The following is a 22,318-nucleotide window of genomic DNA, read 5'->3' as shown; positions in this document are numbered from 1 at the left end:
GGCCTGGATAACATGACGGCTTTGTTTTTCAAAAACTCTTCAGACCAAAAAACACAGTTACACTGTTCTACTTTACATCTAAGATGAGAACGAGCCCAGAGAATTCGGCAGCGCTTCTGGACAGTGTTGATGTAGGGCTTCTGCTTTGCATAGTAAAGTCTTAACTTGCATCTGTGGATGCAGCAGTGAGTGGCATTGACTAACTAAAGTTATCCCAATTCCATGTTCATGATATCCATTACAGATGGATGATGTTTTTTAAGACAGTGACATCTTCAGAGGTCACGTGCATTCAGAAGTGGTTTTCGCCTTGCCCTCAATGCACAGAGATTTGACCATATTCTGTGAATCTTTTAACTATATTGTGCACTGCAGAAGGTGAAATGCCCCAAACCCTTCCAATTTGTCTTTGGGGAACATTGTTCTCAAAGTGCTGGATTATTTGCTGAAGCATCTGTTGGCAAATTGACAAATCTCGAATGATCATTGCTCTTGAAGGACTAGGCTGCTTTTGGAGGCTCACTGTATACTATGACACGACTGTCTCACCTGTTTAACATCTCCTGTTTCCCATTGCCTTGTTATTCCAACTTTTCAAATTGTTAGTAGTCTTAAATGGCCCCTGTCTCAACTTTTTTGGAGTGTGTTGCAATCATCTGATTTGAAATGACTGTACATTTTCAAAAAACAATGAAATTCACAAGGTAAAACATCATATAATGTTAAGTTGCAGTGCTTTAAATATAGCAAAGGCTGAATATAATTTACAAATCACTCCTTTTTGTTTTTATTAGCATTTTTCATACTGTCCCAACTTTTTCGGAATTGGGGTTGTAAATCATGATCATTTCCACCCTCATTTCTGTCAGAAATGTTCGGTTTTGGTGCTGCTTCTCCTTTAAGTCTTGAGAGTAAACGCCCGCTGTTATGATTGGTTCTCTGCTCTTGTCTGACCTGCTCTTTCGTTGCCAACTCACTGCTCATTGCTACTGGGTGGGGCTACTGAACTGATAAAGTAAATTAGGAGTTGATGTGTTATTGTGGAGGCGGTCAGATGCAAATGTCTACCACATTGTGATATCACAAGACATTTTGGCAGTTTGGGTTCAACAAATGCTCTTTACACAGTGAGGAGGAAGTTTGTCTTATTTGTCAAAGGATCAAGGAAAAATGTATTCCTCATGTCATGACCCCTTAAAGGAACTTCAGGAAAAACATCTGAGACAAAGTTAATACTTCAAAGAAGCAAAACTGGGTCTCCACTAAGGATCCTTAATAATAAAATGAGCAATATAAACATCTTCGTAGAACAGCAAATTCTGGATTTGCCCACCTGCTGAATGTCTCCTTCTGTAAAGGGGAGTTTTGTGGAAACGTGGAACATAATTTCTTTCTGACGGAACATAGTATAGACAGACTCAGATCCAGTCTGCCCATGAGATACATCCAGACCGCCTCTGAATCTGTGGAAAACAATATCACAGAGACCAGGAAAATTAGTTCTGTGAAACACTGCTTGAATAAATCTGATTACTGTTTACAGCGTTCCATACAAAAAATGCAGAAAGGGTAAATTAAATAAATTATTAATATTCTTCAAATATTGTTTAATATTATAACAGGGCCTTAAATGTTCACAGGTGCCCCCTGGTAGCAGTTCGGAGAGTTTAATATCTGCCTCTCACCCTTTAAAATCCTGCAGTTCAATATTATCTCCTAAAACACTGAGGAATTCAGCGAATGCTGGAGTCTCCTCGTTGTTCCCGAATAGCACTTCTTCTGATGTCTGATGTAGACAAGAGTATAGGAAAAATAGAGAAAGAGAAAACTTCAGAGGAAACCTAAGTGTCAGATGCTAACAAGCTATACCCTGCTGGAAAAAACAAACATCTTAAACCAGCCTTAACTGTTTTTGCAGTCTCCACGCCAAGGCATTACAACAACAACAAAAAAATATATATTATCAAGTATATTCATTTTGTTGTTCAGTAAAAATATCTAAACAGTTTTAAAACAAGATAAAGTTACTTGAGAAGCAAAATGACAAATAAGATATTTTGTCTTATTTCTAGAGAAATTTTGTAACGGTTATAATCATAAAAAAAAAAAGAAAAAGGCCAATGCGCAAGTAGAAAACCTGATTCAAAGGGAAAACAAGTTTATTTTTCTTACCCCATTGGCAAATGATTTAATCTTGTTTAAAGCAAAAACCCTACTAAAATGTTTTAGATTTCTCTGAAAAAAGGCTTAGTATCTTACAGTATGTCATTCTAATTCTCAAATATTATTGTTTTTATTTAGATAAATATATTTATATTCATATATTTAGATATTTTTGACAGAAAATAAGACAAAAATGCTCAGTGGGAATTGTTTTTGTCTGTTTGCTGCTTGTAGAGCTTGGCAAAGCTGGAAGACCATCTTAAAGGGTCATGAAACCCCAAAACAATTTTTTTATGATTATTATTAATGTTAACAGTTATGTACAGGTTGCACATCACTGAAAACAATGGGGAAAGTGGTTATTTTTTCCATTTTATTGAGCCTATTGGCTTCAGTTCTGATATGCGTGCTTCAAACATGCTGTTTATGAGGGAGGGGTCTTAGAGAAAGTACTGATTCAGTCGCTTATTCTCCGTGTGTCGGATCATGGACATGATAAGATTGAAATCAAATGTCAGAATTGACCACAGTCCATAAACGCACTGCAGCGAGCATGTTTGTTGGCCGATTTCAAGCTCCAAACATGAAGCAACTGTGTATTCCAAGTGTATTTGGGAAGGCTGTTTGCTTTAGACAGTGCCAATCGTGGCTTCTTGTCATGCACCTGATAATAAATCAGATATTACGAGAAGACAATAATGAAAACCAAAATCTTTTTTAAGATTTTATACATTACACTGCTACTTCCTACAATTTCCACTTACTGGGACAATTTTAGTGTGAAAAATTTGTGCTCAACTAGAGTGGTTTTGTGACCCTTTAAACCAGCTAAGACCAGCAAAAGTTTTTTTTTTTCAGCAGATTGGTTCCCTGCTGTTGACAAAATGTGAACAATGTTTTTAACCCCTACCTGACCAAACTTCTGATAGATCACGCCAAACTTGAAAGTGTTGTTCACCTCGTGCTCATCAAAACATACGATCAGTTGCGAGGCCTTAGAGGAGAGAAAACAGACAGTGAGCAAACCGCCTGCAGGGCGTTTCTGTGTTCAGCCATGCCTGAGAGACCATGTAAGCCTTGGGATGGTCAAGGCTTCTCTCATACAAACTCTGTCATTCAGGCATGCCAGACATGAGTAAAGCAGATGGATTTTTGACTTCCCTGGAGCACAGGGACATATTAATGCAGATGACGCTAGGGTGAAACAGAGCAAAGCACAGTCTTATTTCACACTGATGCCTGAAGTAGGTAAGTCACAGATGGCATTAGAAATAGAGAGCAAGAGACTCACCTTAGGGTAAAGAGCAGGGTTGAACTTCAGACCTGTGACGTCATCGCAAAGCAGCTGAAAGACAAATCACACATCTGATGTGAACATCTTGTAACTTTTGAGTGGATTGACTGAGGTTCAAAAGAGGTCCTCTTGTTATTGTTGTTTATTTGTGAGACTTTTGTTAGGGTATGAGTGTTCTTGGAATAATATATTTTCAATCTGTCAATTTCCAGATTGAACAAACTGAATGTGAATGTGTCATGTGTGCTACCTTGGCTATCTGTGGTATGCTTGGTAACTGGAGGAGGCCTTCAAGTGGAATCCGTTCATGAAGGGTCTTTGTTTTTGACCTAGAAAACAAAACAATATGAGCACAAAGGCCTTCATCAGTGTTTCAAGATACAGTATTTATTTATAGGTCAGTGCAAGTGTAACCGGTCCTGCTCAACCCACTCTGAGTAGGATTCGAACCGGTGTTGCCAGCATGGGAGGCAGGCACGCTAACGAGGAGGCTAAAGGCTACAGCCTCCAGCGTCAGTCGCTAGTGCACCTCTTGGGGCTAGGGGAGTGAGGTTTGTACACACTGCATAGCATGTACCAGCTGGCTCCTGTTACACTCACCCCCTAAACCTCACTCCCATCCGGGTCATGGCACCACTGTAACCAGTCCAACTCGACACGCTCCAAACGTGATTCGAACCGGCGCTGCCGGCATGGGAGGCGGGCATGCTAATGTCAGTCGCTAGTGCACCTCATGAGGCCAGTGGAGTGAGGTTTTTACACACGGCACAGCACGTACCAGCTGGCTCCTGTTACACAAGTGTTTGTTCATCAGTAGATGTGGGTGTGTTGGAGATTTTAGGGTACGTGGCACCTGAGCATAATACGGAGTGACTCCTGTCCATCTCCGTCCTCGTACTTCAAAGACATGATGAGGTGGCCCATACTACTGGCAGTGCAGTAATAGTTCATGTGCTCCTGAAAGAGAGACATGGAGAGAGAGAGAAGAGTGGGTGTTTACACAAGCATCAATTCACAGGTCAGTTTCTCCAAAACTTTCAGATAAGGAGGTTCATTTTCCAATAGAGTGATTTTGCATTCATATCACTAAAGTGTGGAGGTGGAGGTGACGCTCTCTCATTCCAGTCAGGCTGTCCGTGACAGAACACACTGTTTCCAAAAAGTGCAGCATAAAATGTTTGTTCAAAGTCGCCATCATGGCTCATATCGAGTGTTATGAAGAACTGTGTGTGAATAAGATGCAGCCGTGTGAATAATTACTTCAGACAGAGTACGTGCCTTCAACTTATTGGGCATATATTGGTAAACTGAAAGACGTGAAAACGTGCAGTTGTTACCATAAGTAGCTGTTTTTACCTTAAAAAATACTTTTGAAGTGTAAGTTCGTTTGAACTTTATGATGTCAGGCTGATTGTGGTGTATTAAATTATATTACTTATTTTAACATTTTTTTCAATACTTTTATATTATGTTACTTATTTAGACTTTTTTATTTTATTTTCAAACTTCATATGATATTATAATATATATATATATATATATATATATATATATATATATATATATATATATATATATATATATATAGATAGATAGATAGATAGATAGATAGATAGATAGATAGATAGATAGATAGATAGATATAGATATAGATATTCAATACAAGTTAAAGGGAGGGATGTCCCGATACCATTAAATTATTATTTTTTTTGAGAATGAGTATGAGTACGAAACTTTAATACAATTTTATCATCAAAATGGTGTTTAAATAAATTAATTCATTAAAACTTTAATCTTCTTCTTCTACTGGTGTTTAATGGCGGTTAGCAAATCACATTTAAGGCGCATTCCTGCCACCTACTTGACTGGAGTTTGGAGTGTTTAAATAGTTGGGAAAATAACAAAATAGCAATCTCTATATATTATACTATAGTCTCTATTTTGAATTACATTCTATCAAGAAGTTTTGTTTCCTTCAAATAATTAAAGCTAATTAAAGCTACACTATGTAACTTTCTTTTATAAAAAATTTACTAAATGTTATTAATGAGAGAGTGCGGCAAAATACATCTTCCAAACAATGTCTTTACCTAAATACACTTTGATAACACTATAATGATGTATATTTTAGAGCTGTCGGGATGGATTTCGCAGGAAATTGCATACATACGTAATTTGCTCATGCGTGTTGACGTCATATCCTTACACAGACGAAATAAGATCCAGCTACTGCAGCACGTGTATGGTATGGAGAAAAATTGACCATTCAAAATGTCAAACCTCATCGGTTCTAAAAACAAAAAACCCTGAACAAAGTCTACAAGCACACAGGGAAAGCAACAGAGTCCATAATAAAACCTGAATCAACATCGGCTTGGCTTTTTCAGATCTGAAAGGATTTATAAGTGACCCAGAGATGGCTTTTTTCTAACTCAACAGGTAAGATATTTTATTGATATGGTATATGCATAGTTGTGCAATCACACACGCACGCACACACACACACACACTAAGAGGTAGAGACGCTGTGCTGCTGCTTTCCCCCTGATTGGTCTGAATAACTTGCTGCTGCACGGTGCTGCCTGCTCTGTAGTGAAGGGAAGATGAGATCATTCTACTGACTTGAATCTTTGAGTCTCGTTCAGCAAAATGAACTAATCTTTATTAAAGTCATTTCGTTCATTTGAGCAGAATTAAATTAAAATGTTACATTTTCAATAGCCTAATCCCCCACCCCCCCCCCAACATGTCTACTTATGTAAACTTTGATTTTAGCCCCAATAAGGAAAAAGTGACAATGCAGCCAAGGACAAATTATGAGAAACAGAAATGATTAGTTCACCTCTGGAATCTTCTTGTCCGAGTCATTCATTCTTTTGTCTCATGACAGCCATATGTGCATCAACTCACTTATCATTTCTGTTTCCTGTGTGAGCAATGCATAGCGTATACAGCTGTCACGTGAGAAAAGAACGAACGACTTGGACCAGAAGACTGGAGAGGTGAAATAATCATTTCTGTTTCCTGTATAGTGCCTATGTGGTTTTCATGTAACAAATGAACGGTGCCTCACGCTACAATGGGAATTTGCACTCTGTTTACTGTCTTCTGCTACAAACAGAGCGTGCAATGCTCATGGCGGTGTTTCCCCTCTATGAGCCTTGGAGGAGCCTTAAAAGGTATGAGCAGCTGGCGTCAGCACAACACTGTCTTCGCACATTCACAAGAGCTCACATTTGAATTATATGTAAACTATATATTTATCTCATTAAATCACAGCTTTTGCGGTTAGAATTTTTTACGAGAGAATTTTTATTTTTGTGTGTAGTAATCTCGTACAACAGCATTTATGGCATAATGTTGATTACCACATAAATTAATTTAGACTTGCCTGTCCTTTTCTTTAAAAAGAAAAAAATAAATAAAAAAACCTTGAACCTGCATTTCCCATATGATCTTAGGCTCAGCGTGTCAATATTAACCACTACACCATGGCTCAGACGTACTGTCAACGTCTACCAGTGAATCCTCACCTTGCCAAGAAAGTGTTTGCGAAAGGCCCGTGAAGTGCTGTTACATTCCAGCCGATATCCAAAGCCACCTCCTCCACCACCAGGACTCAAACCATCATCCTCCTCCTCCTCACAAAAACTACAGTCTGAGGAGGTGGGTGTTCCAACTGGGGCCTCAGGATCCTCAATCCAGTAGCCACCAAACTGAGGTAAAATGACCTGAGGGTAGGGACCTCCCTTCACCAGGACCTAGACAGGGAATATGAAGAAATAAGGGGTTTCCCAACACAGCAGCATTAGCTCAACCAATGGCATCTGTTTGGAGCAGGGTTATCTTTTGGTCTGACCAATGGTAGATGGGGGGAGTGTTTGGGAAAAGTGTATGGAAACAGTCATTACTTTTGCAATTCCATTTGGTGAAACTAGGGTCCAGAAATGTCACACTTCAGCTTGAATTTTTAATTCTCAATATGAACTGTTGTGTGTTTGAGATTGTTTGTGTAAGTGTCCATGTACTCACATCCTCAATCCGGGGGTAAGGGATGTAGTCGTCCTGTTGGAGAGAAAGAGAAGTTGATCATAGGATTACACAGCCAAACAGTACATATCGAAGTTTGTTAATTTCAATGAAAACCTCCCAGGAGGAAGATAGAGGAACAGTATCAACAACACAAAATGAGTGATCAAAACAAGATAATGCCAGCTGTGACAAAAAATGGTGACTGCTTGTTCTCAGCTTGCAATTCTATAATTGCATATGGGATATAAAGCCTTTGAGGGGCTGATTTGGGCTGCATTTGGACAGAAGCTCACAATGGGTGACACTGAGTAGACCTTCAGAGAAAAGATTCAGTGGAAGGTATTACACATACAGTACAAAACTCTTATACATGCACTTACAGACACAACATGCACACATTCTACAGACTAGCCAAACCTTGCATTTCTTAGTCTCGTCATTTTTGGGAATCTGACGTGATCCAGGAGAGCAGAAGAGATTGAAAGAGGAAGAGTGAATGAAACAAACTAGAACATTAAACCTCTTTGTGCCCAATGAGCTCCCAGGAACAAGCAGCTCTGTTCAACTTAAAAAATTAAAATTTACCCTACTTATTTTCTCAATACACATTTCTGGTCTTATTTTGAACAATTAATCTGTGCACAGAATGGGGGTTACATCAAAATGTAACAACATGCTCTACTTCTGAAACCACTTTCCTTTTGGTTCAACAAGCCCAATTTTGTAACCGTCACCTTCACCAAGCAGTCATATAATAATACTTTTTCATGATTCAACCAAGTTAAATGGATTACGAATGCCATTTCACATTGACTTCAATATCTACAAGGCCCCTTGAATACATAAAAACTTCACCTCGTCTCCAGGATATTTATTTTGTTGTTGCCTTTTTTGTGCTAAGAGGAACTGTTTAGAAAGACTTAACCAACTAAAATGATCCCCCTTACAAAAATACAACATGGTAACCATAGTTTCCACCTAAACACCACAGTTACCACAGTCAATCTATCATATGGGATCTACTGCAAACATTATAATAAAAAAATATATATTTTATATTATTTATCAAACAATATTTATTAGAAAATAATGACAATAACTGTAGTAACTATTGTTTTTTGAAACTATTTTTACCATTAATAGTTTCGAACTGATCCAATAATATTCAAGAATAAGCGGTTGCTTTAGATATAAACAAATGGCAATATCTTGTTCAGTGGGAGACATGTTTGGTTCTTCGCTGTGATGAACCTAATACCCTCATCTTTGATTAAGAACAACACAAGTTCATTCAGTCTATTGAAGAGGGACATCAGGCTTTCAGTCAAGCCTTTGGATCGATTTGTCACTCATGCAGAAGACAGAACAAGAAGACCAAGGGCTTTAATACAACCCGACTGAGATACTGCGCTCCTACCACAACACAGTATTGATCAGCTATAGCTTCCTGCTGCACATCATCTACACAGACTCGCAACCATATACACGACAAGAACATAATCCTGCTTGTGTTATATAAGATATGAGTGTGTTCTCTCTCATACCCGGTCCCCCTAGCCCTCTCTCCCTGTGGGAATCCAACAAAATCCACACCCACAGACTGACCACACAGAAAGGGTGCTGGCTCAATCCATGAGTTTTTAAATGAAGTGAAATGTCTTATTACTCATTCAGAGTAAGTGAGGACTGGGAAATGCTGTGATTATTGTACTGTATTACTATAGTACTTTGCAGTAAAATGCTCTCCAGTTTAAGCAAATAGTTAATGCAGAAATACTGTCATATATATATATAATTTAAAGAACGACATGAGCTTATGGTTAAAGAAACGGTTCACCCAAAAATACATCATAATTTAGTCACCCCCATGTTGTTTCAAACCTGTAGTCCTTACTTTTTATGTGGAACACAAAAGATTATTTCATATTTAATATTTCGGTATGTCTTTCCATACAATGCCAGTGGATATTGTTTCACTTTAAAGCTTAAAAAAGAACCAAAAGTCAAATGAAAGTAGTCCATGCAACACATTCAATAATTTTCTAATTCTTCTGAAAGCAAAAGATTTCTCCTGAAATGTGAGCAACCAAGCTTCCCTATAGCACACATGAATGCACCATAAAATGTTAAGATTTTCATTGAAAACTGACTTAAATTTTGGGTTGATTCTCTCTCTATCATAACTTTTGCCATCAGATGATTTGTAATGTGACAAACAAGTCATGTACTTTTATGATCCATTTGGGTCCTATTTTAAGCTTTAAAATGAGGCACTATCTACTGCTATCTACTTGTATTGAAACGATAGAATGCAGTCTTTATTAAAACATTTTCTTATAAGTTCCACATAAAAAAAGATAGTCAAATGGTTTTGGAAGAACATGGGTGAGTAAATTGTAAATTATGATATAATTTCTTTGGGGGGTGAACTATGCTTTTAAGAGTGAAAGTGCAATATTCCTTTTATACAACTGTTTTATGAACAAATTATTATTGAGTATTATTAAGTAAAACATTTTAGACACAATATGGACAGTTATTTTGTTTATTTCTTGTTCAGCCAATGAAAATTGTTTCAAAAGAAGCCAAAGTAGGATCAACCGTTGCGTGTGGTCAAGCAACACACAGCTGTCAGCTAACGAACACTGAAAAGCTGAGTGATACAAATAGTAAACCATACCAGTTCTGTTGCATGAAATATTAGCATTCTTGGAACGCCTCTTGTCCAATCAAATTAGAAAACCACAATTAACTGTTGTCAAATGTAATCTACAGTAGGTGTAAAACAGCGAGAAGTCTTACCTGCATCCTTTCCAGCATGTCGAAGAACTCTGCCGACTAGAAAAAGAAACAGAAAACTGAGATGAGTAACTACTAACCTTATTCTAAATACACATGGCTTTGGAATAATATTTACATCAAACCAATTTCATCTTTTTACTTTTTGGATTTTCACTTCTTATCATAATCTGTTATGAAATTGTAGAATCAAGCAAGTAGGTTTGAACACATTGACTCTTTCTTTATTATTACCATTATTCCACATATTTGAATAACAGATAAGTCATCAAAAGTATTTAATGAACACATATAGAACAAGAACCAAAATAAACAAATCAAAACTATTTTATATTTTAGCTTCTTCAATGTAGCCACCCTTTGTCTAGATTACAGCTCTGCAACATCTCTCCAATTTAATGAGGTGCCACAATTTGCTGACATTATCTTAACATTTCACTCTGACTCATCTATTTAAAACATTAAACTAAAATGACATAAATACATTGAAACATTGTCTACAAAACTAATTTAATGCACTGAAGCATAAGCCTTTAGATCAAAAGTTACTTAAGGTGAAGGGAAACATAAATTCCGTCAAGTGTGTCACAATTTTTCACTGGTAGTGTATAACCTTTTGATATTTGTCCTCGTATGAGATACTTCTGTTAAGGATTTAAAGGTAATGCATGGGTTTACAGCTGCATTCAAGCTACACAAAGAGAGAAGGAAACCCTTTCAACCGCATGCAACCTTATTTTTAAACATAAACCAGTCCAACTCACACAGCCTTGAGGATACAGACCTCTTATTAGACGTATCTAATACCAAGTAAACAACTACACAAGAAGTCAAGTGCTTTTTCATTAATATGGGTGATTAAATAATGTGATTTGAGTTGAGGTATATGCAGGACCAATAAAGCAACATGCTCATTGCACATTCAACGATATTTAATTACTCTTTCTCTGAGCAGGTTTATCAAACCACAATAACTTCCTCATCCTAAATCAAACTCAGTACGCCATTACAGTTGCTTTTAATTTATGGTCTGTGCAACCATAAGGGTTTAAATATTAATGATTTAGGCAATGCAAAAGAGACTTTAGAGCATAAATTTGACTCATAAACAACCCTCAACTATTCTTGATCAACTTGCACAATGCTTCAGCAAAATCCAGAGTGTAGAAAATACATGTGTTGTCTTACATCTGCAGGGATGCTTGCAAGATTCTTAGGGGTAGATTACAAAACAAAATCTAATTTTGTTCAAACTAGTCCCCCTCGAACAAAGCAAATGCAGATCAGTTAATGTTTAACTTGCCATAGATCCAAGGGCAAATCAGGTTCACAAAGTCAACAGAGTTGAGCCCAGGAGGGACACATTTGCCCAAATAACATTGAGGAATTGAGACCACAACATCAATAAGACATAAGCACGTGAGGGCAACTCCTTAACGCTAAAGAAGTACGTGCAGTCAAAAAGGGAAGAAAGCAGACAACAGCTGTGTATAATTTTGGATTGGTTTTGAAGGTTTTGCAATGCAGAGACATGTAATTTTTTGATTACAAATTATATTGTATAAAAGAGTTAATGAGTCAGCAGTCAGCACAACATGATCGCAAATTCGACAACAAATCGACAGGCTGCTTCCAAATGTTAATGTACTTTCAAATCGACCCAACTCTGCAGAATTACTGACATACCCATTCAGATATTTTTGCATCAGTTCAATCTTGTTCACCTTTTCCTCCGGCACTACTGATTGCATATTGCACGAACAATCTCTGAGACAGAGGTTCTTGTAACATGGAAACTAGGAAGTAATAAATAATTTATGCTCAAGTAAAGAATGGTGATTAGGAGGTTGAATTTTCGTTCTTAATTAAATTCTTTACTCCACTGACGGTTAGGTTTAGGGTTGAGGTTTGGGTTAGGAAGTAGGGTTGATAACACATACTTTCCTGTTCAATGCATTATATAATTTACAACTAAAAATACAACTCGCTTTTGGCGCCATCCTATGGACATTTCACCTCAATAACACTTCCAGCTTTATCCACTGGGGGCAGTGGTTAAAATTTTGGTCAGCACAAATTCAGCTGCCAAACTTTTGACCTCCTGTTGCCAAATTCACAGTCTGGGCAGCATCCTAAAGTTGTTGAAGTGAGAACTTCAAATTAAATGAAAACTATTGTGTAACTTCATTGAGTTACACACAAAAAAAAAATACTTCAGGTAACATTATATTGTAGTATGTCATTATAGTGTCATAGAAAGTGTATCCAGAGACAGTGCTTATCTACCACAAAAACCTGTTAGTTTAACTCTTGTTCCAGCTATGATTATCAGCTCTTAAACTCTTTCTTTGAGGTTTCACCCACATTACAATGGAGTACAAAAAAACATCATCCAACTATTCTGTGGCTGACATAAAAAGCCCTTGAAATTTTAGAGACACCATTAAACTTAAGCATTAAACAATGCATCAAAGTGCTTAAAATAGAAAAGTTTATATCATTTACATGGTCAAGTCAGGCAGGTGACAGTTTATGACATTGCAGTTATAGCTTTGGGTACACAAACAGAGGCAGTGGGGTTGTAAAATGTGCTTATGGGACTCTTTCCAGGTATGACTGATAAACAAATATTATATAAAGACAGTACCTGAGACATTATGAACTCCTATTATGTGGATAGAACGTTACTATGCCTGTCTGGATTATTAAGTCTGGCAGTGTAACACTCTGACACACTGTCCATAGAATGAATGATCTGAGACACTACAAAACAAGCGGCACAACTAACTAACAAACACACACACACACACACACAAACACACACATTTCACCTATTCCCATCCCTTAATAAACACAGACTCTTATACATCTCACAATCTGCTTCTTCTCCTCACATGGTGAGGTGTTTGGAATGGATGATAACATACCTCTTTATCCTTTGAATAGCAATGTTCCTGTATACAAACACTTTCAGAAACCTAAAGCAGTTAGAAGACAGCTAAATCCACTTGGCAGTGTGCTGCTATTTACACACCCTGAAACTGGTCCTACCAGTGCGTCTATGTTAAATTAGTTAGAAAATTCTCACGTAAAACTCCTTTTTTTTTCTCCTATTCTTTCTTGTGAATCAGTCTTTGGTAGTTCTGCTTTGTATTAGACTAACAGCTGTTTCTTGACACAGTGTAAGAGACCTTATCATGTCCACACACTCACTCTACTGCCTTTCCTACTTTCTTATTCCGATTCAGGGTTTACATTGGGAGTGGCCAACAACCGTAAGAACAAGACATAAATATCTATCTTGAAAAGACACAATGCACACGCACATGCACACACACACACACACACACACACACACACGCACACACACACTTGTTGTGTTTCCATGTTTTATGGGGACTTTCCATAGACATAATGGTTTTTATACTGTACAAACTTTATATTGTATCCACTAAACCCAACCCTACCCCTAAACCTAACCCTCACAGAAAACTTTCTGCGTTTTTAAATTTTCAAAAAACATAATTTAGTATGATTTATAAGCTGTTTTCCTCATGGGGACCGACAAAATGTCCCCACAAGGTCAAAAATTTTGGGTTTTACTATCCTTATGAGGACATTTGGTCCCCATAAAGTGATAAATACACGCTCACACATACACACACACACACACACACACACACACACACACACACACACACACACACACACAGAGATTAATATGTCCTTACTAAGTGTACAGTGTTGACAACCAAAATACAGGTGTTAATGGAGTTTTTTTGCACATAATGTGCATATGTGTTAGTGTTTTGAGTTGGTGTATGTGTGGACAATAAGCTCCAATGAGTTTAGCAAACATTTCTCAGCATTGTGTGGTGTGACTCAGTGGTCTAAGGACAGGCTTAGTAACCTGCAATTGTTACACTCAACAAAATATTTTAGCCTATTTTTAAGATGAATCTATTTCAACTGAATAACAAATTTCCATCTACCGTAATTGAATTGCCTAATTTTTAACAAAATAAAATGTGCAAAGTTTTATTAATTACATTTCTTCAAGACTATTTAATTTAATTAGATGGAAATTTGTTGTTCAATTGAAATGGATACATCTTGAAAATAGGCTAAAATATTTTTGAGTGTACCTTAAAGAGCTATTTCTACCTGATCTAACCCTTAATAATTAATTTTGTTGGTGTAACTTAATATAGTCAGGTTGATGTAGTGATATTAAATTATGTTTTTGACTTCAGCCAAACCGGTCAATTTGGATGTTACCACATGAAGCATATTTTTAGCAAAAACAAAAACAAAAAATGTAAATAAATGTGAGTGGTGCTTGCAAACTTCATAACCAAAATGCAAAGGTGTTGTCAGGGCATTGCTATGCAGAAGCTAAAAACAAACCTTAGCATAAATAAAAATGGTTCAAATTGCAACAGGCTGTCAAAAGAGAGGGAAAGCTATTATTTGACAGATATTAAAATATTAAAATCACTGTATTTAGTGTATAGTTCACCTAAAAATGTATATTCTCTCATCATTTACTCACCCTCCCATCACAGATGTGTATGACTTTATTTCTTATGCAATATGTAATATGATAGGTATGGGAGAGAAACAGATTAGTGTTTAATTCATAAATATTTTACTATAAATCTCCACTTTCACTTCCACATTCTTCTTCTTTTGCTTTTTGGTGATTCACATTCCTCATGCATATCACCCCTACTGGTCAGCGCTGGTCAAATGTGGAGATTTACAGTAAAAAAGTAAGAGGAAAGAGGAGATTTAGAGTAAAAAAAAGGACTTACAGTTTCTCACCCACAACTATCATATTGCTTCTAAAGACATGTATTTAACCACTGATGTCTTATGGATTACTTTAATGATGACTTTATGTGATTTTTTGAGACTCAAAATTCTGGCCACCATTCACTTGCAGTGTATGGACCAACAGTGCCGAGATATGTATTTTTCTAAATATCTTTGTTTGTGTTATGCAGAAGAAAGAAAGTCATACACATCTGGGATGGTGAGTAAACGAAGAGAGAATTAAAATTTTTGTGTGAAATATCCCTTTAAATAAAGAAGACTGGAATCATAATCAAACAATAATTTGTCATTCACCTTTTAGATACAGACAAAATGTATCAGTCAATTCGAGAGCATGCATGCAAGTTAGCTGGATCAGCCAGAAAAAACAGCCATTTTTTATTTTTATTATTTTGTGATCTGAGCTAAAGAAGCACAATTTATTATACACATTGTTGTCAGACTTTACTGATGATTTAAAATAAGTTCTTTGATAGTAATCTTGACCAACAGATTTAGTGATTTCTGTCTTTCCCCATACAGACTGGAGCTGCCGCTTGTATCAATGCCTGGGGACATTCCAAAGATGGCCACAGAGTGGACTGACTTGCCTTGAGAGAGACTTTTTGTAAGGTCCTCTGACTTTACCAAAGTCCAACAGCAGATAATAATTAATTTATAATAATTAATTAAGTGCCTGACAAAGACCTTAATAGATCTGAAGCATGATTTTCAATGAGTGGTGTGCTCTAGACATCTAATCAGTCTATTTGAAATGTATCTTCGTAATTACACCACTGGCTAAAATGAACGTGGCCTCAGAGTTTGACCTCATGTTCTCTCATCTTAAAATCAAACATAACACCTTCACCTTTCCAGCTCCCTCCCTCCATAAACACTAACCTCGCCCTCTCTCCTTCACTGTATCTCATTTCAAGGTGACACCAACTGTGCCCCACTCACACAACACAATACATCTTTGAACTCCACTTTTAAACAAGACAGAAAATCTTTCAGCTGTCTGGAGGCTGTTGAAAATATAAAAGAGATGGAGATACTGTGTGAACTCAATGGGACCTTAATGCTCTGATAAAATAGATTTTTTCAGACCAAGTGAATTAGAATAGGCTACACTTAGAGGTAACCTTGAGATGAGTTTTATCTCAATGTCCATTTCAGAAGGAAATTGGTAATTTAATTCACCAAACTGGCATTCAACTGATCAAAAATTAAGTCAAAATTGGCAAAAAAGAAACAGCTTTCTCTAGAAACTCATCAGTCAATCAATGTTTTGAGGAATGAAGGCTATATAATTGGAAAAGTGTGTTATGGATCTTAATCCCCACTGAGCTATACTGTAAGGTGAGTGAGAAGTGCCCAACAAGTGCCCGACCACATCTATGGCAAGTGCTACAGGAAGTGTGTGGTGAAATGGCACCTGAGTATCAGGACAAACTGACAGCTAGAATGCCAAGGATCTGCAAAGCTGTCATTGCTCCACGTGGAGGATTCTTTGATGAGAACTCTTTGAAGTAGCTTAAGAAGTTCTGAAATTTGTTTTCAAATTGTAATGGTACTTTTTCACATTATTAATGTCCTGACTATACATTGTGATCAGTTCAATGCCATTTTGGTGAATAAAAGTACCAATTTCTTTCCATAAGAGCAAAATCTGTACATTATTCCAAACTTTTGGCTGCCAGTGTAAGAGCACATTGGTTCTTTATTATATGACATGCTACAAAGAACATTCTCACTCTCTAATCTTGTCATCACTGGAGATTAAATGAGTGCAAAGATGTGTCTACAAGACGAATTAAACAGATTTTCTTTAATAGCAGGTAATAGACTAGTGTTTGTGTGTATTTGTATGTGTATGTAATTGAATGCATGACCACAAAATTCACCTTCATGGTTGGTGGTGCAGTTCGGGGTGGTGAGGGTGGACATTCTCCCAGAGGCACACTGGAGATGGTCAGCAACTCCTGTTTCCTGCAGCACACACAAATACTCACATAGTGTCTCACAGATAAGCACACTTTAGTAGTACATTATAAAAAGTGGTAACATAAGGGTTTCCAACTATCTTGTATTAGCCGGAATGCCCCAATTCTGTCCGAAATGTTATTCCATATTTACAGAGCAAAATGCTCTAGGGGGCATTCAACAAAACTAATATAAGGGTTTAAATCAAGTATAAATAGATCCTTATGTTAATAGTCAGAGGTTACCACTTTTATAGTGTACTATAGAGCAGTGGTTTACAATGGTGTTTGAACCCCAAAAATGGGCCACATATCTGTTCTAAGGATAAAATACATAGGCATATCAACTTTTAAAAGAGGAGAAAAAGCTTCCTATATCTTTTGTTGAGGCTGTGCATCCAATCAAAGTCATTGGTAGAAGCAAGCCAAATAAGGCATATGCCAACATGGACAAGTTGCTTGACATGCCCTCATCCTCAAAAACTGTGAACAAAACTATGCAAAGTAAAGGAAAATACGACCCAGATTACATGAAATAGTACACTTGCAATGAGGATAAACATGGTTTGTTCCAACCATGATGATTGCGTTATTAGCTGCAGAGAGTGTAAAACCATAGAACTTTGTACAATAAACAATTTTGTTAATGGGATGGATCGCCACTTTATGTCTAATGTAAAATCTGGATCCTCAAATAAAACCAGCTAAGAACCACTGTAGCAGAATACCAAAATATGGTGTAGTTTTGCACTAAAACAAAAGACTGGCCGTCAGATGTAGATGTTCCCACACATAAACACAAACTGTGTAAGGGTCAGTGCAGTACCCTTGACAGAGTCTAATGTACCCTTGACAGAGTCTAATGAAAAGAAGATGGTTTGCCTCCATAGACTTAAAAAACAATAACAAAGATTCTCTATGTCTGCTCGTAGACCTCGGTTTGTGCACAGAGACATAACATGAACACAAGAGCAACAGAAAAGAGGTACAAGAAGGGGGATGATGTGTATGAAAAGAAGCTAAGGCTCCAAGAAAGAACATGATCACATTTTAAAAGCTGTCCTTTCATGTAAAGACAAATGAGAATTGGGCTACTTGGAATCAGAAGTTAAAATTAGTCAGGTCAGACCAACTCTGATTATCTGGAAACATGGCTCCCCGCTGATGGTCTGGACTCAAGTGTGGGTCCATTAAAATCTCCCCTTACATTACACCTCAGAGGGTCATTAAACTCTGTTTAATGCCGCAAAACCTATGTATATATGGAGTTATTGACTTCCAAAAGACAGAACCAATTCTTAAACGAGTCATTAGTAATTCCAGACTTACTTCTTGTACTATCCTACATAATTTGGTAACAAAAAAACCCACCTCTGGTCTTCATTGGCTGCTCGCAAACTGCTTTGACCCACCCTCAAACACTAGACTACACGTGGTAGACTACTCACAACAGACTGGAACATCTGACCAATCAGAGCAGAGTAGGCTCTCTGAAAGGAGGAGTTTAGAATGAATCCTTTAATGAATTTCCGTTTTGACACTGGAAAAAGATGTAATGCTGCAATTTAAATTATTAACAAATTAATGTTTTTTGATGCATGTAAATCTGTTGTGTGAGACCTTTAAAACAAAATTAGGCATGTTTCAAAACTATAATAGGTGCATTTTAAAAAGTAAAGTTATTATTTTATGCATAAATCCAAGTAAATACAACGGTTAAAATACTTTTCTCCTGCAACTGTAAATACTATTTAAAATGAGATATAGTCTTGTTTCTGAGCTATATAAATGAAACATTCAGTAAAGCAGTGACACAGCAAATTCATTGTATCATTCTCTAGAGGGTGATTGCATCTACAGCAGTAGTCAGGGGCAGATTACCTACAGTATACTGTACATTACTAAATTAATCATATTACGTGAGAAGGGCACAGACAAATGTTTGTGCTCCTGTAGCTCAGCTTGTAGAGCATGTCACTAACAATGCTAAGGTAATGGGTTCAATTCCCAGAGAACACACAACCTAATAGATTAGACTACTTTAAAGGGATTCATGGAAAGGAGGAGACGAGAACCGACTTGACAATATAAATAATATCTGAATGAAGAACTTAAACGAAAAGACAAACACAAAGGTGTCAGACAGCTGCCCGTAAATATCTCTCTCTCTCTCTCTCTCTCTCTCTCTCTCTCTCTCTCTCTCTCGCACTGCAGCCTCTAGTCGGCCTTTATCCCTCTCAGAGGCTTGATTAGCCTGATTAGGGGCTGGGTGTGCAGCATCAAGTCACTTTTGATAAAAGCGTCATCCAAATGCAAAACTTATTGTGTTTTGATGGTGTGTGTATTCTTTTTTCCTTCTGTAATATGTCCAGTGCACAGAAACAGTTCACTTAGAGCCCAAAAGCCAAATTCACATGTATGAGTGTGCCAGTCTTTCCATTATTAAAGGGAAACACTGAGTAAACATACACCCAATCTACTAAAGTCTGAAGCTGCTTGAGAGAACACGGGCCAGGACACTACTACTCTTGTTGAAAACTGCTAGTTGTGTCCCAAATTCACCTCTATCTAAACATGTAAATGCTTCAGACTCCAACCCCCACCAATGTTCAAGCCAAATCTACACCCTAGCTGCTGCTATTAGCCTCAATTGCATGGTTACAAACAGATGCACAACAGCACAACAATTCCAATTGGCAAACATTAACATACTCACTGTTTCAAAAGTATAGCCAGAAGACGTATACAACATGAGTGATAACCTTTTCTATGTAGTTATATCTAATTTTACAACTTCATTGCCATGTGACAACGCCATAAAACACTGTAATCATGGAAAAATTAACAACAATTCTAACAACTTTACAGCTCAAATACTGCACACGTTTCAACAGAAGAATGAATGTAAGTGATTTTATGAAATTATAAGCTTTTTTCTGGTAATCAACATTATGCCACAAATGTTGCCAATTGAGCTTAACTCATTCCTTTAACACATATGCATCTCATTTTAGAAAAACCTAACAAGAGTGTGTATTGGTAGAGTAGTGGGGTGCAGGGCTGGACTGGCAATCTGGCATACCGGGCATTTTCCCAGTGGGCCGACGCACTTTGTGGCCGAAACGTGCTGCGATAAGCAAAAATGAGCCGCCGCGTTATGCAGAACAGAGCACAAAACGGAGCTGCGATATGCAGAAAAGGACAGGTTCTGTGTCAATTAAATGCTGCATTAAAGCTGCATCATTGTCATGACACTCACATTCATCTCAATTCAATATGGAAATAAATATAAGAAAAAACACCAATCGCAATTAAGTTTTAATATGAAATCACTATGACGATGCTCATCACTGTCTGCATTTTAAATCTAGTTAATGGTTAATGAGACTTTCAAACATTAATCTTAGAAGAAGAATAAAGTAAAAAAATTAAAATAAATAGACAGCACACCTAAGACAAAGACTATCTACAAATCACAGTTTGTGAACATTAAATGGAATTTTAAAACTACGGGTTAAGGGTTTAAAACAAATACTTAGCCAGTATATTTAAGAAATATCAATACAATGCTACCAATACAGGCAATACTTTCCTGGTGATATGCTCAGCTGACCGTACCACCCACTCCTGGTCTTTGCTGTGGGGTTCTGCTTTCATACCCGGTAGTAATAAGAGTCTGACAGGACACTCTCAATAGTGCAACTATCAAATAATCTTTGTATCTTTGAGTGGCTATCCTGAGAAGCCCAAGCACCTGAAGAAGAGGTACTACTGAATTTTGATTAAGAATGTAAGTGTTTAAGTTCAAGTGTTCATATTCATACACTGTATAGAAGGACTGTGATAAGCATAATATGCAAAAACACCTTTAAGTAAGCCATCTGTAGGTTGGCTGTAAACCCTGAGAAGTGTAAACACTGTGGCTCTGTAGCACTTTCAAAACATGGCTTTGTTTGTTTAAGAATCCTGACCAGCCTGACATAGCAACATTGGCTTAACCAATGGCATGAGTTTGGGGCCGGTCTCTCTGTTTGTATGACCAACTACAGACAGGGAGAGTGTTCGGGAAACCTCTGTTAAAACAGTCATTATTTTTGAATTCAGGGACGCTAGTGGTGCAGAAGTCACACACTTTTCCGTATGAAGTCAGTTTTGATTTATGGATTATGAAGTTCTTCCTTTTTTCCTGGAATCTATATCTGAGTGTTTATCATGTCGTTTTGTCATAAATAATCCTTAACTTTGACCCTGAAACTCAAACACTATTAACAAACCCAATAAATCAAGTTATGGGCTTATTAAAATCATTTCAGTTCATTAGCGAAACCTGGAAGCTGAGATATCTCCTGTTGTCCTGCACATGTTGTCTCCTCTCATTTCCAGTCCTCTGTCTCCATCGGCTCAGTTTTCAACAAAAGACTGTATATCTGCCACTTTAATTATGGCTGATTCAATTCTAATCACATCTGCCCAGTGATTATGATTATCTAATGTTCCGGCAACATGTCTCAAGCTTTGATTATACCATTGAGGGAGCAAGTCAACTTACAGAGTGCCTATGATAAAGGGACTTATTCGACGGCACTTTGAACTACTTGATTCCGATCGGTCAACTGCTGCATTCTGCACTCAATTATTTTTGGATAATGTCTGCATGACTAAAACAGAGACTTCCCACTAGCTGTTCTAGTTTTATGTCCCATTCTCCTCACATAAAGGAACTATTTCAATAAAAAATGTATGTCAATGTCTTTACTTATTTGGTAAGTAGATGTGTAAAAAGCATTAAGCATGATAAAAGACATGTTCCTCATCACCCTATTGGGGCTTGTTTTGGGTTAATGACCAGCTGACTGTACATTCTCCTTTACTGATTTCATAGGTGAGGAGAAAAGGAGAGGATAGGAGAAGGTATATAGTCTGCCGACAATTAAATTCTAATTCTATATTAGATTTTTTTTTAATCTTTTTCTTTTTTTACCTTAATGAGGTCCTGTTATGCTTTTTGGGATTTTACCTTTCCTTTAGTGTGAAACATAGCTGTTTACGTATGTAAAAGGTCTCCAAAGTCCACACCACGGGGAGTTACTCTTTCCCACAGAAAACACTGCTCCTGAACTGCCTGTAATGCCTGGTTCAGTCCAGCCATTACTTCTGTGACTTTCACTGGCGGCCAACATTTTGGGATAATGTACAGATTTAGCTGTTTTGAAAGGAAAAAGTGACATTC

At 37.2% G+C, this 22,318-nt stretch overlaps 1 protein-coding gene across 6 annotated transcripts in view; it reads right to left on the bottom strand.

Annotated features, from left to right (window-relative positions):
- Window positions 1-22,318, bottom strand: part of LOC127632091 (rap1 GTPase-activating protein 2-like) — a 109,295-nt gene that overhangs the window by 10,245 nt on the left and 76,732 nt on the right. For 5 of the 6 annotated variants that reach the window (XM_052110572.1, XM_052110569.1, XM_052110571.1 and 2 more), the window contains 10 exons: window positions 17,011-17,095; window positions 10,292-10,327; window positions 7,490-7,522; window positions 6,991-7,218; window positions 4,311-4,414; window positions 3,708-3,786; window positions 3,455-3,508; window positions 3,074-3,157; window positions 1,686-1,786; window positions 1,334-1,463 (listed from right to left, as the gene is read on the bottom strand). In XM_052110572.1, coding sequence (XP_051966532.1) covers window positions 1,334-1,463; window positions 1,686-1,786; window positions 3,074-3,157; window positions 3,455-3,508; window positions 3,708-3,786; window positions 4,311-4,414; window positions 6,991-7,218; window positions 7,490-7,522; window positions 10,292-10,327; window positions 17,011-17,016 — 855 coding nt within the window. In that variant the 5' untranslated portion in view covers window positions 17,017-17,095. Of the gene's footprint in view, window positions 1-1,333; window positions 1,464-1,685; window positions 1,787-3,073; window positions 3,158-3,454; window positions 3,509-3,707; window positions 3,787-4,310; window positions 4,415-6,990; window positions 7,219-7,489; window positions 7,523-10,291; window positions 10,328-13,215; window positions 13,627-17,010; window positions 17,096-22,318 lie in introns of those variants that run through there. The other variant, XM_052110574.1, reaches the window with a different exon arrangement.

Source organism: Xyrauchen texanus, chromosome 38 (genome assembly GCF_025860055.1).
Source record: "Xyrauchen texanus isolate HMW12.3.18 chromosome 38, RBS_HiC_50CHRs, whole genome shotgun sequence".
Classification (NCBI taxonomy): domain Eukaryota; kingdom Metazoa; phylum Chordata; class Actinopteri; order Cypriniformes; family Catostomidae; genus Xyrauchen; species Xyrauchen texanus.
The sequence above is the reverse complement of the archived record's forward strand: the minus strand, read 5'-3'. Positions and strand labels throughout refer to the sequence as shown.